Raw genomic sequence first — 21,645 nt, 5'->3', positions numbered from 1 at the left:
TTCCTAATAGGAGGGAACACTGCTCCTACTTTAGAACAAATGACCATTTCATTTACATGATGTGTTTGTGCATTATGAGAAATTATTCCCTAGTATTTCATAGATGTTCTGTGTTTTCTACTCTATTCCCCATTGGACAACATTTTTATTGTATTTTCTATTTATATGTCATACACAAATGTGCATTAAATGTAGCTTTTAACCTGTAAGCCCAGTAGTTTTTTTCCATTTAAAAACTATAATGAAAATGAAGGTAGTACAATTTGAACTGTTACATTCTGTCAGTGGCTGTCTGCCTAGTTTTAGACACAACATAATTCTGGAGTAGTGCTATCAAATAGAACTTTTTGTGATGACAGAAACGTTCTACACCTATGTCGTCCAATATGGTAGCCATAGCTACATGTGGCTACTGAGCACTTGAAGTGTGACTAGTGTGACCAAGGATCTGAATTTTTAATTTTATTTAAGTTTAATTAATTTCAATTTAAATAACCACCTCTGGCTAGTGGCTACCATACTGGACAATACAGTTCTAGATTTAGATGTCAACTTGGAGGATAACAAGTTTCTGTTTCTAAAGCTTACCTCAAATGTTAAAAGGACTGTCTGAAAATAGTTTAATCCCTTAAAGCACAATTAAAAAAAGGAAAAAAAAAATAGTTTAATCAAATAAAAATATTAGTTTTTTGTAAACTTCCGGGGAACTTTTTTATCTTTGACCTACTCAGACCATTTCTCATCTAGGGGTAATGAGGATGCCCCCTACCTGCTGTGAAGCTGAAGCAGCTCTCTGTTCGGCCTGACTTAGACGCCTTTGAAGTCTGTTGGCTTTTTCTTGATGCTCTAGAATTAACTTTTCATTCTGTTAAGGGGAGACAACATAAAACAAACAAGTTAGAGACCACACGTGACATGGAGATGTTTTGTGGAATAATCAGTGAAAAATCTGGACATCATTTTACCACTTATAAACTGCAAAGATAATGTATCTCCAAGTTTATATTTCAAGTTCTGAGCTTCAAAGTCTGAAGTTGCTTTTATATTCTGAAGGCATTATTATCATTTTTTTTTTTTTTTTTTACCAAAGAAAGTGAATGAACAAATTCAGGAGCAAAGTGATGTTAAATGTAAATCAGAAGTTAAGAATAAGACTTGAGATGCTAGAGTAGTGTTTCAGAATCACCCAGTTTGTGAAAACGCAGATCGCTGGGCCTCACAACCAGAGATTCGGGTTCGGTATGTCTGGGATAGGGCCTGGGGGTCTGCATTTCTACTAAGTCCCTACTTGATGCTGCTGCTGCTGGTTTGAGAACCACTGTGCAGGGGCAAGCTTCTAGGGAAACTGTGAAATCACCATCACTAAATTTTGAAGAACAGAAAGTATCCATTCCAGGAATCCTGATTTTTAAAACGAGCCTTGTCTTAAATGATTTATATGCTAAAGGTATTATAAAAAAGGATAAAACTCTGTTTCAGTACCTTCCCCAACATTTTGTATATTCCAGGGGCTATTAGGGTCAATGGAACCCTGACGGCACAGTGGTTAAGAGCTGGGCTGCTAACCGAAAGGTCTGCAGTTTGAATCCATCAGCCGCTCCTTGGTAACACTATGGGGAAATTCTACTTTGTCCTGTAGGGTTGCTAAGAGTTGGAATGGACTCGACAGCAACAGGTATTAGGGTCAACAGAATTATTTAGCATAATGAATACAAATTTGTCACAACATGCCTTGTGCAGATAAGTCCAAAGAATCTATCAATTTTAAAATGTTTTATCCCTCTCCACACTTAACAGTCTGGTTATTGTGCATCTGATGGCTGCACATATAAGCAGCCTAAAGCAGTGTAAAATATTAGTGGCATAGCTCTAGAAACGAGCATTTATTTTAACTTTTTCTTAATCTGTCTGACTTCTAAGTCTGGCCTTATGGCTCCATTTTAATTGGCATTGTTAGCTTGTATATATCATGTCCATATTACATGCACAGACTTTCCTAAAAAAATATTTTTGTACAACTAGACTTGTTATACAGCTTTTCTGCCACTTATCTTAACTGAGAGAATAATATAAGCCGAATCAATAATGGCAAGAAAAACACACTTTCTGTGAAGAACTAGATAGATAGTTTCTATGTCCTAAAATACAAGTGATAACAGTGGATATCATGCCTCGTAATATAAAATATTGAAATACCAGCACCCTGTTAAAATGAGCTTATTACAGTTATGCCCAGAAGCAAAAATTAAAATTTATGAAGAGAACTATATTGGCTGTTCCAATTTACCAAGATGTTTAACTACATAGTCTTAAATTTTAAGAGGCACATCATAACATTAAAGAAAACTTCAGGAAAAAAATTCCATCATCTATAATTATCATTTTCCACAGTTAAAATCAGAATACATATAATGCATATTTTTTCATACTGCCAACATAATGGTTAAGGAATAATCCAGGCTGAGTGAATCATAATATAGGCAACCGTTCCTTTTCAAATGATCATTTTGATTGCTTTTGATCTTCCAATATTAACATTACTGGGCTAAATATTTTCCTTTTAAAATTTCTCATATTTTAAATTATTTCCTTAGAACAGATTCCTGGAAGTGGAAGCTGCATCAAAGAGTATTTTAATGGCTCTTGTTTAATTGTTTTCTAAATGGCTCATATCAATTCATAATGCTATGATGCTTACGAGGAACGATTTCATCCGGGCTTCCATAGCCATAGCAAGCCACAAAGAGGCAGTGCACCATATATTCTACTAACGGAATTCCAACAAACACATTCAAAGAATAACAAATGAAGAACTAGAATTCTAAAAAGCCCAATCGTACTCTAGAAATTGTCCATTTTTTTAAAGCCTCAAAGAAAAAAAAAGGATGAATTCTTGCTATATTTAGTTCTAAGGTATCAATCTAAATGGGTATTTTAACATTCCAATAGGCAAATGTGTTTTCTACATGTCTTTTGTGATCGATTAAAACAAGACGAAGGGGTTTAAAAAGAATAGTCTTAGATATGTGCATAGGAATAAAGAGGATCCTAGCATAGTCTCTGAAACACTGCATAAGTTATACTAACCCAGTGCCCAGTGCCCAGTGCCGTCGAGTCAGTTCCGACTCATAGCGACCCTACAGGACACAGTAGAACTGCCACACAGGGCTTCGAAGGATCGCCTGTCGGATTATAGGAGCTCTGCCTTTTATCATTTATATTATGATGAATTGCTGACTTTCAAAGCTTTTATTCACATTACGTTAAGTGTGGACTTTTAGGCTTATGGATGATTTCCACAAGAAATACTTAAATCTGTACGGACATTTCCAAGTAGAGAATTAATTTGGACTTGGCTCAGGTAAAAATCTGTAACATGTGTTTCCAGCTGTGGTTGAAAGCACTTCCCTGGAGAGTGCTTATCTTACCTCAACTACCTTTTCATTTGCCATTTCCAGCTGAGAAAGCAGCTCTTGGGTATGAAGTTTCTGTCGACTCAGCTCACTCCTATTAAGCAAAAGAGAATAAAATAGAAAAGAAAAAAAAGCCTTTAATATTATTGTTCAAAATCTAACAAAACAGAATCTTTATCAGTAAGATACGTGTTTATGTTTTGAACAAAAAGTGTCATCCTGCTCTACAAAATAAAGACACTCGTTGATAGACCATATCTCAAAAGGTTCATTCATTTCTTCATAAAATGCACATATATTTTAAAAGTGCAATTGTCTTCAATATTCTTATCTTGAGATGTTATTAGGCATTAAAATGAAAATCCATTCATATTCAATATATGCAGTATTTGTTATTATAAAACTCATAGGGTACTGTGCTTCTTATAGTATGCATTTTGAAGATTCATATACAATGCTTCTTAAAGGAGGTGAAATTGTGTAAATTTAAGATAACGTTAATCATTCCAACATCATTTCAATATAGTGTGCTCAGCATTGGTATTTATGTATTTATATCCTTTATGCTGGATTAGCTGGAATTATAAAAAGAACCTGTCTTCTATTTTTGTTGTTGTTGTTGCTCATTATATAAGCCTTTTATTGCTTTTTTGCCAAAGATCATTTAAAGCCCCAGGTTAAGAGCAGATTCAGTGTAGTTTTTAAAAAAAAAAATAAATAAATAAAAAAACCCAATTCAGAACGAATATATCAAATCAATTTCTGAGTATAAAAATAGTTAATTGAAACCTGGTTTTTATCCTCTGAACTTCTTTTTTTAAAATTTTATTTTGTTGTTATGAGAATATACGTAGTAAAATATATACCAATTTAACAGTTTCTACATTTACAATTCAGTGACACTGATTTACATTATTTGAGTTGTGCAGCCACTCTCACCCTCTTTTTCTGAGTTGTTCCTCCCCCATTAACATAAACTCACTGGCCCCTAAGGTTTCTATCCAATCTTTCGAGTTACTGTTGTCACTTTGATCCCACACAGTTCTTAAAAGAGCATAATGCTCAGGGCAGACATTTTTTTTATTAGTTAAGCTAAACTATTGTTTGGTTTTAAGAAGACTTCAGGGGATATTTTCAGTTTAAGGTTTAAACATTATCTCAGAGAATAGTTTCAAGGGTTCATTCAGCCTCCACAGCTTTAGAAAGTCTGGAGTCCACTGTGTGTTTATAATTCTCTTCTGCATTTTCCCCCTTTTGGTCAGGATTAGTCTATAAAATCTTTGATCAAAATGTTAGTAATGGTAGCCAGGCACCATCCAGTTCTTCTGGTCTCATGGCAAAGGAGGCAGTTGTTCACGGAGGCAATTAGCTACACATTCCATTTCCTCCTCCTATTCCTAACTCTCCTTCCTCTGTTGCTCCAGGTGAATAGAGACCAATTGCTGTGCATTGGATGGCAGCTTGCAACCTTTTAAGACCCCAGGTACCACCCAGCAAACTAGGAGATAGAACAGAAATACTAAACATGTTATTAGGCCAATTAACTGGGATGTCCCATGAAATCACGACCCGAAACCTCCAAACTAAGGAACAAAATCCCACGAGGTTTTTGGTTGTACATAAGCAGCCTCAGCAGCTATTTTTTTTTTTTTTGTCATTGTTGTAAATATATCTATCATGCGATTTTTGCCAACTCTTCACAGGTGTAAAGCTTTTTGACAGCAATTACAATAATCAGCTGCATAACCCTACCATTAATCAATGTGATTTTTCCATCACCGTTAACTCTCCCATTCTCCCTCCCTCCTGCCGCAGGTACCCACTAGGAAACTTTGGTCTTTATTCATTTGCCTTTTCTTGTCTTTTTATATAAGTGAGGTCATATAATATTTGTCTTTTTGTGACTGAATTATTAAACTCACACAATGTTTTCCAGCTCCACCCATATTGTAGCACGTAACAAAGCTTCATTTCTTCCACTGGCTGAGGAGTATTCCATTGTATGTACGCACCACATTTTGTTTATCCATTCGTCTAGTCATGGCCATTTAGGTTGTTTCCACATTTTGGCTATTGTGAATAGTGCTGAGATGAATACTGGTGTACAAGTCTGTTTGAGTCTCTGCTTTCAAATCTCTTGAGTATATACCTAGGAGAATTGTTGGGTTGTATCGTAGTTCTAGTTTTTTGAGGAACCGCCACATTGTTTTACACAACGGTTGTACTATTTTGCATTATCACCATCAATGGACAAGGTTCTAATTTTCCCATATCCTTGCCAAAATTTGTTATATATATATTTTTTAACTTAGCCATCCTAAATGAAGCCAAACCCATTGCCATCAAGTTGGTTCTGATTCATAGTGACCCTATCGGACATAGTACAACTGCTCCATTGGGTTTCCAAGGAGCAGCTGGTGGATTCGAACTGTTGACCTTTTGGTTAGCAGCCAAATGTTTAACCACTGCGCCACCAGTGCTCCCTAGCCATCCCAGTGGGAGTGAAATCATATCTCATTTTGGCTTACTTCTACTTCTTAAAGCAATCATCAAAGTAACAGTGAAAATAACTTCAACTTTGATTTTATTCAAAGGAGCCATGCAAACAGCCTAAAAACTTGGTAAGTCTCTCAAGTTAGCTATATTTGGTGAATAGTTGCCAAAATTAGCAAGCAGTTTCTGGCTAGGTTATGAACACATAGGACAGAACAAAGTAATTAATAAACTACACAAATATTTACTGAACGGTTTTTACAGTCAGGTGCAAGGTATGTAACAGTAAACACATGGTCACTACCACTATGGAATTTACAGGTCAAGAGGGGGACAGCTTATTCTAACTCAGTGGTTTCATCAGTGCAGGTTTACTGGCTATGAGGAGTTTGAGTATTTATTATTGATTGAATCTCTGACAGACACAATCAAATGTTTTATGTTAGCTTCATTTTGGTGATAATGTAGGATAAATTCTTGTGTTTACTTAAAAGTATCTTGTGCAGCTTAAAATTATTGCCCCCTAATCCCCAATAAAATATAACAAAGGAAAGAAAAACCAGGATTCTGGGAAGATGGCAGCTTCAATTGGCCATTGTTCAACCCCCTCCCACAAATACAATAAGAAACAATGCTTAACTTTGAAGGACTCTGAATTGGGGAGCAGAGGACAGGAGTGGGGAACCGTAGACATGCAAGAATCAATGAGTCAACGAGTCACATATGGTAGGAAAACGGCTTCTCCCACCATCCCTGCCCCCACCCCCCCACCCCATCACGTGGGCCGCTGACTGCCATGAACTGGGAAAGCAGCCCCAGCAAAAGAGCCTGCTTCCGTAACTACCACACCCTTTGCCTGTACACAGAGACAGGACCCCAAGATTCTGCTCTAAAATCAAGAAGGTAGACCTCCCCAGGGGTCTGTTTAGAGCTCGCCAGCACCTCCCCCACCTGGACACTGTCAGCTGCAAGGCTACTGTGAATTGCTACAGAAGGCCCCTGAGGAATCTTCCCCCATAGTCAATATCCTACCCACGTCCCTGTGCACCTCCATAGCTCAGGCCTCTGAAATCAACAGGACAGACCTCCCTGGTGGTCAGTTTGGGTCTGTCTACCCCCTCTCCTGGTCAGTGCTCAGACTGCTGATTGAGGCTACTGTGTGCTAGGAGACAGGTGTCTTGAGTGGAGGCTGTACTCACAGCCAACATACCAGGGGTGGGTGGGGGGCTCTGATAGCAACAAGGTAGACCTTCCTGGGGACCTGATTAAAGCATGACACCCCTCTCCCACCTGGCGACTTGCTTCACAGGCTGCTGCAAATTGCTACACACAGTCTCTGCAATGGAGTCTGCTCCCATAGGCAGCACTCTACCTGCCTCCCTGAACACCCCATAATTCAGGTCCCAACAGGGCAGACCTCTCTGGGGTCAGTTTGGGTTTGTCTGTTCTTCCTTCCAGTTAGCACTGAGGACTACTGGAATGAGACTGCTGTGAGCTAGGAAACTACACTCAACAACCAACAATCTATCGCGGGGACTCTGATAACAACGAGGCAGACCTCCCTAGGGGTCCAATCAGAGCAATGACAGCCCCTCTCCCACCTGGTCATGGTGGCTGCCAGGCTGCTGTGAATTGCTACAGATGATGCCCTGCAGTGGAGTCTGCTCCCATAGTCAGCACTCTACCTACTTCCCTTCATACCCCATAGCTTAGGCCTCTAAAACCAACAGGACTGACCTCCCTAGAGATCAGTTCAGGTTTGTCTGCCCCCCCTTCCTGTCATCTCTGAGGACTGCTGACTGAGGCTGCTATGTGCTAGGAAAAAGACATCTTGAGTGGAGGCTACACCCACAGCCAACATAGTATGGGGGGGGGGTCTGATAGTAACAAGGGAGACCTCCCTGGGGGTCCATTCAGAGTGTGACAGCCCTCCCCCACCCAGTAACTGTTGGCTGCTGGATTGATACAAACCCCTACAGAAGGTTCCTTATAGTGGAGCCGGGAGGCAGGTCACCTAAGTAGAGGCTGCTCTCTCAACCATCACAGGGCCATTGGAGCTCTGAAACCAGCAAGACAGATCTCTCAGAGGTCCTTCTGGGGAGTGCCACCCTCTCCTCCTCCTGAGATGGAGGAAAGTCTGCCTGTACCTCCCCTGAATGCCTGCTTAGAAATAAGCAGCCCACACAGAGAAGTGAGGGAAGCCTTGAGAAAACTGGAGGGCAATGCCCCGTCCTGAGCAGGTGTTACTGGGTGAGGGTTTTCTGACTGAAAACGTGGCTGCAGAAACAGAGAAGGGAAGGGAGTAACAAACAAAGAGGGTGGTGCCCCCTGGTGAACTGAATGAATGATTAGCACATGATATCGCGCCTGAATGGGGTTGTCTGCTGATGGACAGAGTGACCACAGTGCGTTCTCTGGTGTGTTTGGGAGACACTAAAAATTGAAAACCAAGATCTGCGATTTTTGAATACTGATTAAACTGGAAGAGAGAAGAAGCTCTCACAGAGAGGAACAGGAAATGGTAAGCAAAGGCCAAAGGTTTTGTCTGCCTAAGAGTTTTTTTTTTTCCCAAAAGTAGCATGGACAAAAACACCAAATACTGGGAAGAACTGAGAAAGTTAACATCTTCGAAAATTTCAATGCCCTCAACATAAACTCACAAGACACACAAAGGGAAATGATGTCTCACCCAAATGAACATGGTGAATGGCGCGAAAGTACATCTATGGAAGGCTGAATAATAAAAAGAATGGAATAATATAGTACAACATTAAACATAATTAAAGAGTTCAGGGAAAAGGTAGACCAAGATCTAAAAGAAATAAGGAAAACAATGCATGAACAAAATAAGGTTCTAAAAAAAGAGATAAAACCAAACCAAACAGAAATGTTGCAACTGAAAGGGGCAATAACTGAAATGAGAAACACAACGGAAGAATATAAGAAGGGACTTAATCGGACAAAAGAAAGAATCAGCCAATTAGAGGATAAAATAGTCAAAATTACAGTGGCTGAAGAGCAAAAAGAATGTAGGCTCAAGAAGGCTCAGAACGGTTTAATGGAATTATGGGACAACATCAAGAAAACTAAAATATATGCCATGGGAATTCCAGGAGAGTAACAATAGAGAAAAAGGCACGGAAAGAATATTTGAAGAAATTAATGACAGAAAATTTCTCCAAAGTGACGAAAGATGTCTTAGTTATCTAGTGCTGCTATAACAGAAATACCACAAGTTGATGGCTTTAACAAGCATTTATTTTCTCACAGTTTAGGAGGCTAGAAGTCTGAAATCAGAGTGCCAGCTTGCAGAGAAGGCTATCTCTCTCTGTTGACTCTGGAAGAAGGTCCTTGTTGATCAGGACAGCCTCTTCTCAGCCGTGTTAGCAGGCAGGCCTCTCTCTGGCCCTCAGCTCCTTGGCCTCTTAGCCTGGCCTCTGCCCTGTGTTACAAGTGTTACAAAGTGGGCAAGTGTTACAAAGCTCTTTAGCTCTGCCAATAAGTGCACCCCACTCTGCCAGGAAGTCTCCTGCCCAAAGGCATTCAGCTCTCTCTTATTCTGTGGGTCTGCTCTTGTGCTGTCTTGTGCCTGACTCCCGGTTTTGCTGCCACTGTTTCTCTGCCACTACTTCTCGCCACCTCTGGTGTTACAGCTCTGTCTCTGTGTCTCTTGGTTCTAGGAAGTTCTCGGCACAGGGACCCTGGGTCCAAAGGACAGGCTCTGCTCCCATCTCTTCTTCCTGGTGGTATTGAGGTCCCTCCTTCTCTGCTTGCTTCTTTCTCCTTTTATCTCTTGTAAGATAAACTCCCCTTAGATCAGGGCTGTGACCTGAGTAAGGGTGTTGCATCTCACCCTAATCTTGACTCATTAACCTGACAAACATAACATAACCCTCTTCAAAATAACCTAATCCTGCCTCATTACCCACAGGCAGAGATTAGGATTTACAACACATAGGACAATTACATCAGATTGCAAAATGGAGGACAACCACACAATACTGGGAATTATGGCCTAGTCAAGTTCACACATATTTCGGGGGGACGCAATTCAATCCGGGACAAAGTACTTGAACCTACAAATCTAGGGAGCTCAAAGAATTCCAAGCAGGATAAATGCAAAGAGATCTATATCAAGACATCATAGTTAGGATTTCAAAAAGTAGGGATAAAGAGAGAATCTTGAAAACAGTGAGAGGGAAGCAGACAGTCTCAAACAAAGGATCCCCAATACAGTTAAATGCAGATTTCTCCCAGAAACACTGGAGGCCAGAAAGCAATGGAATGATATATTTGAAGCACTGAAAGAAAAAAAAGGAAAGCAAAAAAAAACATGTCAACCAAGAATACTATATTCAACAAAACTGTCCTTCAAGAATGAGGGTAAAATTAAAACATTCCCCGACAAACAGAAGCTGAGAGAGTTCACAGCCACCAAAAAACAACCAAACTCATTGCCATTGAGTCAATTTTGACTCACAGCCACCATGCAGGAGAGAGTAGAACTGCCCTGTAGGGTTGCCAAGGAGTGGCTGGTGGATTTGGAACTGCTGACCTTTGGTTAGCAGACACCTCTTAACCACTGTACTGCCAGGGCTCCTTTATCTATCAGACCCTATAAAAAATACCAATGGAAGTCCTGCAGATGGAAGAAAAAAGATACTAGAAAGTAATTCAAAGCCAAACACAAAAATAAAGATCCCTAATAAAGTAAACTGCATGGATAAGTATAAAGGCAAGTAATAAGATATTCATGCTTGATAATTCTAATCGTTTTGTCCTTCATGCTTTTTAATGGCAAATGTATAAAAAGCAAAGATAAAATCACATTATATGGCACATGAAATACAAACATAATTAGTGATAACAACCACAAAATGGGGGGGAGGGGATGGTATGGGTATAGAATTTCTTGGATGTTACTGAAGTTGGTACCAACTTACCATAGACTGTTATAAATACAAGCTGTTAAATGTAATATTCATGGTAACCACTAAGAAAGTATTTAGAAAATGTACATAAAAGGAAAGGAGAAGGGAACTAAAATGGCTCACTATAATAAACAAAACACAAAAGCATGCAGTCATAAATGACAAAGACAAAGATGCCTTAAGACACAGAAAACAACAAAATGGAAGGAGTAAGTTACTTCTTATTGGTATTAAAGTGAATGTAAATGGATTACATGCTCCAATCAAAAAGCAGAGAGTGGCAGAATGGATAAAAAAATATGATCCAACTATACGCTGTTTACAAGAGGCACACCTTAGATCCAAGGATACATATAGGTTTAAAGTGAGAGGACAAAAAAAAAAAAAAAAAAAAAAATCCATGAAAATAATAATCAAAAGAGAGCTAGGGTGGCAACCTTCAGATTAGATAAAGTAGATGTTAAGACAAAGTCAGTTAAAGGAGATAAAGCTGGGCATTATATAGTGATAAAAGGGTCAATTCATCAAGAAGATTTAACAATCATAAATATATTTGTACCCAACATAGGAAAGCACCTAAATATATAAAGCAAATACTGATAGAACTGAAGTGAGAAACAGATAGCACTACAGTAATAGTTGAAGGCTTCAAAGCACCACATTCAATTTTGGACAGAACATCTAGAAAGAAGATGGACAAGGAAACAGAGGACCTGAATGGCACTATGAACAAACTAGTCTTAACAGACATATATAGACCATTCCACCCAACAACAATATACATTCTACTTCAGTGCATATAGATCATTCTTCAGGATAGGTCACACAGCAAATCTTACTTGATAAATTTAAAAAGACTGAAATCATACAAAGTATTTTCTTTGACCACAATGGAGTACAGCTAGAAATTAATTAACAGAAAAAAAAAAAAAACCTGGAAAATATACAAACATATGGAAATTAAACAACACACTATTAAATTACCAATGGGTCAAGGAAGAAATCAAAAGAGAAATCTCAAATTTCTCACAGTCAAATGGAAATGGAAGTACAAATACCAAAATTTATAGGATGCAGTGAAGCAGTACTCAAATGGAAACTTACAGCAATAAATGCCTAGACGAAAAAACAAGAAATATCGCCAACCAAAAACCTAACTCTACAACTAGAAGAGCTAGAAAGAGAAGGGAAAACTAAGCCTAAACCTACCAGAAGAAAGGAAATAACAAACATCAGAGCAGAAATAAATAAAATTGAAAACAGAAAAACAAAGAGAGAATCAACAAAACCAGAAGTTGGTTCTTTGAAAAGATCAACAAAATTGACAAACCTTTAGCTAGACTGTAAGGCAAATAACCAAAATAAGAAATTAAATAGAAGAAAGTACAACTGATCCAATAGAAATAAAAGAATTATGACAATACTATGAACAAAGTACGGCAACAAACTAGATAACCTAGATGAAGTAGACAAATTCTTAGAAGCACACAACCTATCCAAACTGACTCAAGAGGAAATACAAAATCCCAACAGATTCATAACAAGTGAAGAGATTGAATCAGTGATCAATAATGTACCAACAAAAAGTCTTGGACCATGTGGCTTTACTGGGGAATTCTACCAAATATTTAGGAAAGAACTGACACTAACCCTCTTCAGAGTTCCAAAAGACAGAGAAGGAATACTCTCTAATTCATTCTATGAGGCAAACATAACCCTGATACCAAGATACCACAAGAAAACTACAGGCCAATATCCCCTATGAATACAGATGAAAAAAATTCTCAACAAAATACTAGATAACAGGATCCAACAGTGTATTAAAAGAGTCACATAGGGTTTATACCATGACTGTGGTGATGCTTAAGATTGTGTGTCAATTTGGCTGGGCCATGATTCTCAGTGTTTTGACAGTGGTATAATGTTGTGATCACTTCCCTGTTGAAATCTGATACGTGATCACCTCCATGATGGAATCTGCTGAGTGGTACCTGTGGGGGGCAGGGGCTGTGGTGGCTCATCACACCCTCAGCCTTCATCTCTCCCCCCTCCTCTGCCTACTTCCTTCTGCTCGTCTTGCCAGGACTTTTGTTTGTTCCGGATCTTGCAGCTTGCTCCTGTTTATCTGGCCTCCTGTTCTTGGGACTTGGGCTGCAGATCTTGAGATTCGTGGATCTTCATGGCCTGCAGTGGCACTGCTCCTGGCCTGCTGACCTTGGGTTCACCAGCCCCTGAGGCTATGTGGATCAGGAGAATACTCTTCCCTGCCTCATGGACTTGAGATGTACAGCCTCTAGAGGCCATGTGAGCCATTTCCTTGATATAAATCTCACATATGTGTATATATATATGTATATATGTATATATAAAATATATATATACATATATATATATGCTTTGCTGATTTTGTTTCTCTGGAGAACCCAGCCTAAGAAAATGACCAAGTGGGATTTATTCCAGGAATGCAGGGATGGTTCAACATTAAAAAATCAATCAACATAATATGCCACGTCAATGCAACAAAGGAAAAGAAACACATGATCATCTCTATGGATACAGAAAAAGCATGTGATAAAATCCAGCACCTTTCTTGGTGAAAACCCTAAAGAAGACTGGAATACAATGGAAGTTCATCAATATATTCCAGGGCATATATGAAAGCCAAAAGTCAACATTATACTTAATAGGGAAGGATTGAAAGCTTTACCCTTAAAATCGGGAGCAAGACAAGGGTGCCCACTCTCACCACTTCTATTCAATGTTGTATTAGAAATCCTCACCACAGCAATAAGACAAGAAAAGAAATAAAAGGTATTCAGGTTGGAAAAGAAGTAAAATTATCTCTATTCATGGATGACATGATCCTATAAATATACACCAAAAGAGAGAGAGAATTCCAAAGAGTCCTCAAGAAAGCTTCTACAGCTAATACGGCAATTTAGCAAAGTTGTAGGATACAAGGTCAACAAACAAAAACCATTTCTATACACCAGCAATGAGAAATCCGAAACAGAAGTTAGGGAAATGACTCCATTTACTACAGCATCTAAGAGAATAAATAACTAGGAAAAAATTTAACCAGGGATGTGAAAGTCTTATATTATGAAAATTATAAAACACTACTGAAAGAGATTAAAGAAGACTTAGAAACTGGAAAGATGTTCCATGTTCATAGATTGGAAGATGATACTGTTAAGATGTAAACACTACCCAAAGTGATCTATAAATTGAATGCAACCCCAATCAAAATTCAAATAGCCTTCTTTACAGAAATGGAAAAACAAATCCTCAACTTTATATGGAATAGCAAGAGGCCCTGGATAGCTAAAGCCATGTTGGAAGAGAAGAACAAAGTAGGAAGACTCACACTTCTTGATTTTAAAACATATTATACAGCTACAGGAAACAAAACTGCCTGGTACTGTATAACAATAGACACACAGATGAATGGAACAGAATCAAGAATCCAGAAATAAACACACACATCTATGGTCAACTGGTTTTTGATTGGGAAAGAAGAGTCTCTTCAATAAATGGTGCTGGGAAAACTGGATTTCCACATGCAAAAAAGTGAAACAGGATTCATGCCTCACATCATAACCAAAAAATTAAAAAAGGGATAAAGACTTAAATGTGAAAACAAAAACCATAAAATTCTCAGAAGAAAATGCAGCGGCAACAATGCTGGGCCTAGCTTTTAACAATGAGTTATGTAACATAATAACAAAAGCACAAAGAGCAAAAGACAAAATAGATAAATGAGACCTCATAAAAATTAAAAATTTCTTGTTCATCAAAAGACTTAAAAAAAAATGAAAAGACAAGCTACAAACTGGGAAAGAATCTTCAGAAACCATATATCTGATACAAATCTAATAACCAAAAAATATATAAAACTTAGATTACTTAATAACAAAAAGATAAATAATCTAACCATAAAATGTGCAAAGGACTTGAAATGACATTTCGCCAAAGAGGACATTCAAATGGCCACCAAACACACAAAAACATACAACCCTTAAGGTGTATACTTATAAAAAGTTGAACTTGCAAAAGTTGGGTGATACATTTAAAATAAGGAAAAAAAAAAAAAAGAGTAGTTATGTACAACCAAAAACTTCATGGGATTTTGTTCCTTGGTTTGGAGGTTTAGGGTCATGGTTTCATAAGACCTCCTAGTTAATTGGCCTAATAATGTGTTTAGTGCTTCTATTCTACCTCCTAGTTTGTTGTGTAGTGCTTGGGGTCTTAAAAGCATGTGAGTGGTCATCTAAGGTACAATATTTGGTCTTTATTCACGTGAAACATAGGAAGAAGGAGAACCAGGAATAGGGGGAGGAAATAAAATATGTGGCTACTTGCCTCCTTTACCATGAGACCAGAATTGGATGGTGCTTAGTTACCATCACTGAACATTTTGATCAAAGATTCTATAAAAGAATCCTAGTCAAAAGGGAGAAAACGCAGAAGAGAATTTCAAATTTTCATGGAATTCATAATTTCTGGAGCTATGGAGGTTGGATGAACCCTGAAACTACTGTGCTGAGATAATCTTTAAACCTTAAACCAAAAATATCTCCTGAAGTCTTCTTAAAACCAAACAATAGTTTAGCTTAACTAGTAAAAAATGTCTGCCTTCAGCATTATGCTATTCAAAATCTATCTATACGGGACCAAACTGACAACAGCAACTTGAAAGACTAGATAGGAACATTAGGGGCAGTGAGTTCATGTTAGCAGGGGAGGAACAGCTCAGAAAAGGAGGGTGAGAATGGTTTCATAATTCAAAGAATGTAATCAGTGTTACTGCATCAATTGTTGAACTGGTATATGTTCTGTTGTGTATATTCCCAACAACAACAACAAAATATACACATACATACATATATATAAACAAAAAACAAAACCACTAAAGCGGCCAGTCTTCCAGGCCAAATGTAATTACAGGTAAAATTTAGTGCTTTTATGCTGATGAGAAATAATCTGTAAGTACTATTAAGATGAAGTAAAATGAAAGCAGTGATCATATTTATAGCTAGCCACTGTTATTCTGTTGTTGAACATAGCAAGCTTAAGAGAAAACTCCCAAGGGAAGCTAGCACAGGGCCCATGTTGTTGTTTTTGTTGTTGGTGCCATAGATTCACTTCTGACTCATAGCAACCCTATGTACAACAGAACAAAACGCTGCCTAGTCCTGCACCATCCTCACAATCGTTGCTATGTTTGAGCCCATTGTTGCAACCATTGTGTCAGTTCATCTCATTGAGGGTCTTCCTATGTTTTGCTGACTTTACCAAGCATGATGTCCTTCTCCAGGGACTGGTCGCTCCTGAGAACATGTCCAAAGAAGTGAGATGAAGTCTCACCATCCTTGCTTTTAAGGAGCATTCTGCCTGTACTTCTTTCAAGAAAGATTTATTCGTTTTTCTGGTAGTTTATGGTATTTTTAATATTCTTTGCTAACATTATAATTCAAAGGCATCAATTCTTTTTGGTCTTCCTTATTTATTGTCCAGCTTTTGCATGCATATAAGGTAGCTGAAAATACCACAGCTTGGTCAGGTTCACCTTAGTCCTCAAAGTGACATCTTTGCTTTTTAACACTTTAAAGAGGTCTTTTGCAGCTGATCTGACCACTGCAATGCATTGGTGTAGATTGTGGATCCAAGTAAAATGAAATCCTTGACAACTTCAATCTTCTGTTTATCATGACGTTGCTTGCTGGTCCAGTTACGAGGATTTTTTTTTCTTTATGTTGAGGTGTAATCCATACTGATCTTCATCAGTAAATACTCCAAGTCCTCTTCACTTTCAGCAAGCAAGGTTGTGTCATCTGCATACTGCAGGTTGTTAATGAGTCTTCCTCCGATCCTTCAATTCCTCCAATCTCTGTGTAGTCCAGCTTCTTGGATTATTTGCTCAGCATACAGACTGAATAAGTATGGTGAAAGATACATCCCTGACACACATCTTTTCTGACTTTAAACCACCCGGCATCTCCTTGTCCTGTTCGAACGACTACCTCTTGGTCTATGTATAGGTTCTGCATGAGCACAATTAAGTGTCCTGGAATTCCCATTCTTCACAATGTTATCCATAATTTGCACATAGAAGTGCTCAATTATTATAGTGGTTTTCTTCTCTAACCCACAGATCACTAGCAGATTTTTCTTTCTAAAATGCCACTTTAATAATTTGCTGCTCTGAGTAATAATTTTCAGTGTTTCTCTGCTACTGGACAAAAAAGGGTACAAATTCCTGAGAATAGCATTCAAAGTCCTCTAAAATTTAGTTTAATATATCTTTCCAACTTTACCTCCAATAGGAACCCCCAGCTTCCATTATGTTTTCATTTTCTCATAAACCATTTCTCACAAACTATATTACCTTTAGGCTCATGTGTATGCTATTTCGTGTATCCTTTTTTTCCCCCATTAAAACCCTGTCTATTCTTTAAGACTCTATCCATGCGCCACTTCTTTCCATTCCTCCTTCCCAGTTCATTTAATCCATAGGGCTCTCTTCCCACATCAAACCCTTTTGGTATTTATTTTATGTACCAGACATTAAGCAATCCTGTATTATGCTAATTAGTTTTTTTATATAATAGTTTTTTATATTTGTATACATGCATATATATGTACACACACACATATTCATTCTTCCAAGTGGAATGGAAATTAAAAAAAAAAAAGATTGTTTTTAGTTTCTACAGTATTGTCTACCACAGTGCTTTACACAGAGGGGCTTGATAAGTATCTACTGATTTATGACTGAAATTCTATAGAAAACCCAGCAGTTAGAAAATCTTATTTCTTATTTGCTCAACAAATAGTTACTAAGAATCTACCATAAAAACATATTTTAGATAAAGATTATTTTTAGTTATTTATGTTCTACTTCTTTGTATAAAGGATTTGAAGTGGCTTAAAAGACTACTTTTCAGTTAAGCTTTTTTTTCAATCTCATTGTTACCTTTTGAGTGAAATTTTAGAAGGCATCAAAGGGTAAAGAGAAAAGTGATTTTGCCAACACTATCCTCCCAAGACTTTCCTAGAGCCTGGCTGTCAGTGCTCTGCAACTCCTTATCTCTGTCAGGGTATTTCATTGCAGGGATAAAGGAAAGCCCTGGGAGGATGATCTGACTCTGTATTACCCATGAGAAATTTCCCCTTCCTTAGAGAACATAATTGAGAGTTCCCTATATTGTGAATGATTTAGGATAAACATTACATGACTTTCCAAAAAGCTTTATAGCGGTATTACAGTTGAAACATTTAACAAGTAAGCTATATAATCTGCTCCCTGGAAATCTTTAAAAACAGAAACATTCTTACCTCTCGGAGATGATATATGTGTAGCCTGACAGAGGGCATGGAAGATAGACGACACTGCTAGCTTCTGTATGACATTATGTACTTAAAGAGTATTGTTACACCAAATAAAAAATTTAAATGAAACTGTATTTTCTCTGTAATCTCTGGCATATTGTATAAAGGGTTAAGATACAATTATTATCTTCCACTAATTTTAAAACAGAGAAGAATGAAGAATCTCTCATTGTATCACTGGGAACTCAGCCCACTATGGCCCAAACATTTTTGTTCACTATATAATTCATGTTTAAGTCATAGAAACTTCACAGACACATCCAAACTCCCAGAGGGACTGAGTTACTGGGCTGAGGGCTGGGAACCATGGTCTTGGGGGACAGCTAGCTCAACTGCCATAACATAGTTTATAAAGAAAATGTTCTACATCTGACAGTAGTGAGTGGTGTCTGGGGTCTTAAAAGCTTTTCAGTGGCCATTTAAGATAATCCACTGGTCCCGCCCTGTCTGGAGCAAGGAAGAATGAAGAAAACCAAAGATATAAGGGAAAGATTAGTCCAAAGGACTAATGGGCGACAACTACCTCAACCTTCGCCAATCTAAGCCCAGCACAACTAGATGTTACACAGCTACTACCACCGACTGCTCTGACAGTGATCACAACAGAGGGTCCCAGACAGAGCAGGAGAAAAATGTAGACCAAAATTCAAATTCATACATACAAAGATCAGACTTGCTGGTCTGACAAAGACCGGAGAAACCCCAAGAGTATGTGCCCCGGAGACACTTTTAACTCAGTACTGAAGTCACTCCCGAGGTTCACAGGTCTACAGGGCAAACAATAACAGACATGAGGAATGTGTATCATAGTTAAATCGCGTATACAAGACTAAATGAGCACACCAGTCCAAAAGTAAAGATGAGAACTCAAGAAGGGGCAGGAAAACCAGCGAATGGAAACAGGGACCCCGGGGTGGAGAAGGGGAGAGAGTTGACACATCTTGGGGTTGGCAATCAATGTCATAAAACAATTTGTGTATTGTTTAATGAGAAACTAATTTGCTCTGTAAACTTAAACCTAAAACAAAAGAAAAGAAAATCACAGTCGCATTTACAAAAAATAATTTAGAAATACTGGTGTAAAATACAGAGCTCTGGTGGTGCAGTGGTTAAGAGATATGGCTTCTAACCAAAAGGTCAGCAGTTCGAATCCACCAGCTGTTCTTGGAAACCCTATGGGGCGGTTCTATTCTGTCCTATATGGTCACTATGAGTCAGAATTGACTTGATGGCAATGGATTTAGTTTTGGTTTAGTGTAAAATATAACTGATTTACTACCTCTGCGTAAGCAAAATTTTATGAAATAAATTTATAAAGAAAGCAATGTATGTTGTATCTATTAAGAAAACATTAAATGCTTTAACAGACAAGATATTATAATTAATAATGGTGAGTCATCAAATCAGACCATCTGTGGGTTAATGTTAACATTATTCAGCAAACTCAAGAATGTATCTCTGCTACCCTGACTGCAATTTGCTTTCTTTACTTCCTCAAGTTTAAAATCAGCAACACCACAATTCAAGGTGGCAGTAAGTGTAAGATGAGAGCCTAACGCAAGAATTCTTAATCTGTGGTCCCACAGATAGGCTTCAGGAATGGACCTAAGGAATGTCCACAAACACTCTGAAACTATAAGCAAGATCTTGTAAGTCTGTGTACTCCTTTGGGAAGAGGGTCCATAGATTTTTTTTATCCTATTCTCTAAGAGGTCTGAGATCTAAAGAAGGATAAAGACTCTCTGTCTGGGATATATAAACTTTTTCTATTTTTTTGCAAGCGTACACCAATTGGAATGTTTTAATGTCTTTCTTATACAAACCATATTAATAATGTGTCATTTACAATTATTTCCAGTTTTGGTTTCATTAATGTGGTACGAGAGTTTAGAGGCAGTTGGCAAGCAACCTGAATGAAAAATTCTTCTGTATTTTTACAATATTCCCTCTCTTCTTTTAGAGTGGGTTTGTCTACACCTAATTCAATAGCAAATCCTTCATTCAGCTTAGTTTTAAAAGAAATAATGACTTTCTTTTTTTGTACTCATGTATCACTGGTCTATTTAATGTGCAATTAAACTACATATTTCCAAAATAAGTACAACTGGCAAGCCTGGTTTGGGAACAAACACAACTGACCCTTGAAGCAAGTGAGAGAAGACGAGTCTTGAGCATACATAGCTAGGTGGGGGAACGTACGGTGCCTTGGGCACTGGTTAGCATGCTTTGCACAGGAATTTAGTTCACCGGTTTATCTGGTGAGATGACTGACCGGAGCTGAGAGGATTTCTACTGTACTTTAATCTTTGCTTCAAGGCTGCAAAGTAGTTATTATTCTCATGTTAAAAGCTAAGGAACTGAGACTCAGGGAAGTTACTGAGTGTTCCTAAGGCCATGCAGTCATTGAATGAAAAAAATGGGATTCATACCCGGTCTGTAATTAAAATGTTTTTTCAACTAAATCACATTGCCTCTTATCTTAAGCCCAGTCAATTACAAGAGGTGTTAGTAAAGCATATAATAACCACGTAACATCAAGAACTAAAAGGCAAAATGAAGATCCCTTGAATCAAAAAATAGATATTTAATCCTAGCATGTAGCAAAATGGTAACTACAAATATTATGATCTCAACTGTCCGTGTGGCTTCAAAAGACCTGACTACTGAAAAAAGAAATTCATCCTGAGATTTCAAATCTTTTCTCATTCAGTTAACTAAAAATAACACAGGTTGAAGCAGGCAGATCGGCCACTTTGATATTCTTAGACCTCTAAATACTAAAGGTCATGGTCCCAGGATTTTTCTCTCCCTTTATCTACGCTGGCCCCCTAAGTGATTATCCAGACCATGACTGTAAATACAACCTTACGACCATTGTATCTCTAGCCTGACCCCTTCTCCTGAGCTCTTCACTTGTATAATCAATAACCTGCTTGACATATCTACTAGGAAAATAAGCATCTCGAATGCAGCCTGTCTAAAACGGAAACTTCTTATCTATTCCTTTCCAAGTCTCCTCCTTCCCAGTAAAGGCATCGCCATGTACCTGGCTGCTCGTCAAAAGCTCACATGTCATCTTTAATTCCTCCCTTTTCCTCATGTCCTGTATTTGATTTATCATAAAGTCCTATCCTACCTCCTTAACTAGTCCATTCAAAACTGCCCACTTCTCTCCATCTTCACTGAAAATACTCTGTTCTAAACTACTATAATCTATTGCTTGGAATACAGTAATTCTCTAATATCTGGTCTCCCTGACTCCATTTTTGCCCCCTTCTCTAGTCTATTCTCCACACACATCTAAAGTGGTCTTTTTAAAAAATCTAAAAGAAAAAAAAAGGATGGTTAAAATTCTCTAGTAATTCCCCACTGCTGCACTTGGGACTTTAACTACTTAAAATAGTCTACAAGATTCT

The 21,645-nt window shown here is 38.0% G+C and overlaps 1 protein-coding gene across 1 annotated transcript in view; it reads right to left on the bottom strand.

The window, feature by feature from the left end:
• SCLT1 (sodium channel and clathrin linker 1) overlaps window positions 1-21,645 on the bottom strand; it is a 225,149-nt gene that overhangs the window by 4,194 nt on the left and 199,310 nt on the right. The window contains exons 19-20 of the mRNA XM_049885324.1: window positions 3,429-3,507; window positions 770-865 (exon numbers count right to left, since the gene is read on the bottom strand). Coding sequence (XP_049741281.1) covers window positions 770-865; window positions 3,429-3,507 — 175 coding nt within the window. The remainder of the gene's footprint in view (window positions 1-769; window positions 866-3,428; window positions 3,508-21,645) is intronic.

The sequence above is a fragment of the Elephas maximus genome, chromosome 5, assembly GCF_024166365.1.
Source record: "Elephas maximus indicus isolate mEleMax1 chromosome 5, mEleMax1 primary haplotype, whole genome shotgun sequence".
In the NCBI taxonomy this organism is placed as follows: domain Eukaryota; kingdom Metazoa; phylum Chordata; class Mammalia; order Proboscidea; family Elephantidae; genus Elephas; species Elephas maximus.
This window is presented reverse-complemented; position numbering and strand designations above follow the sequence as displayed.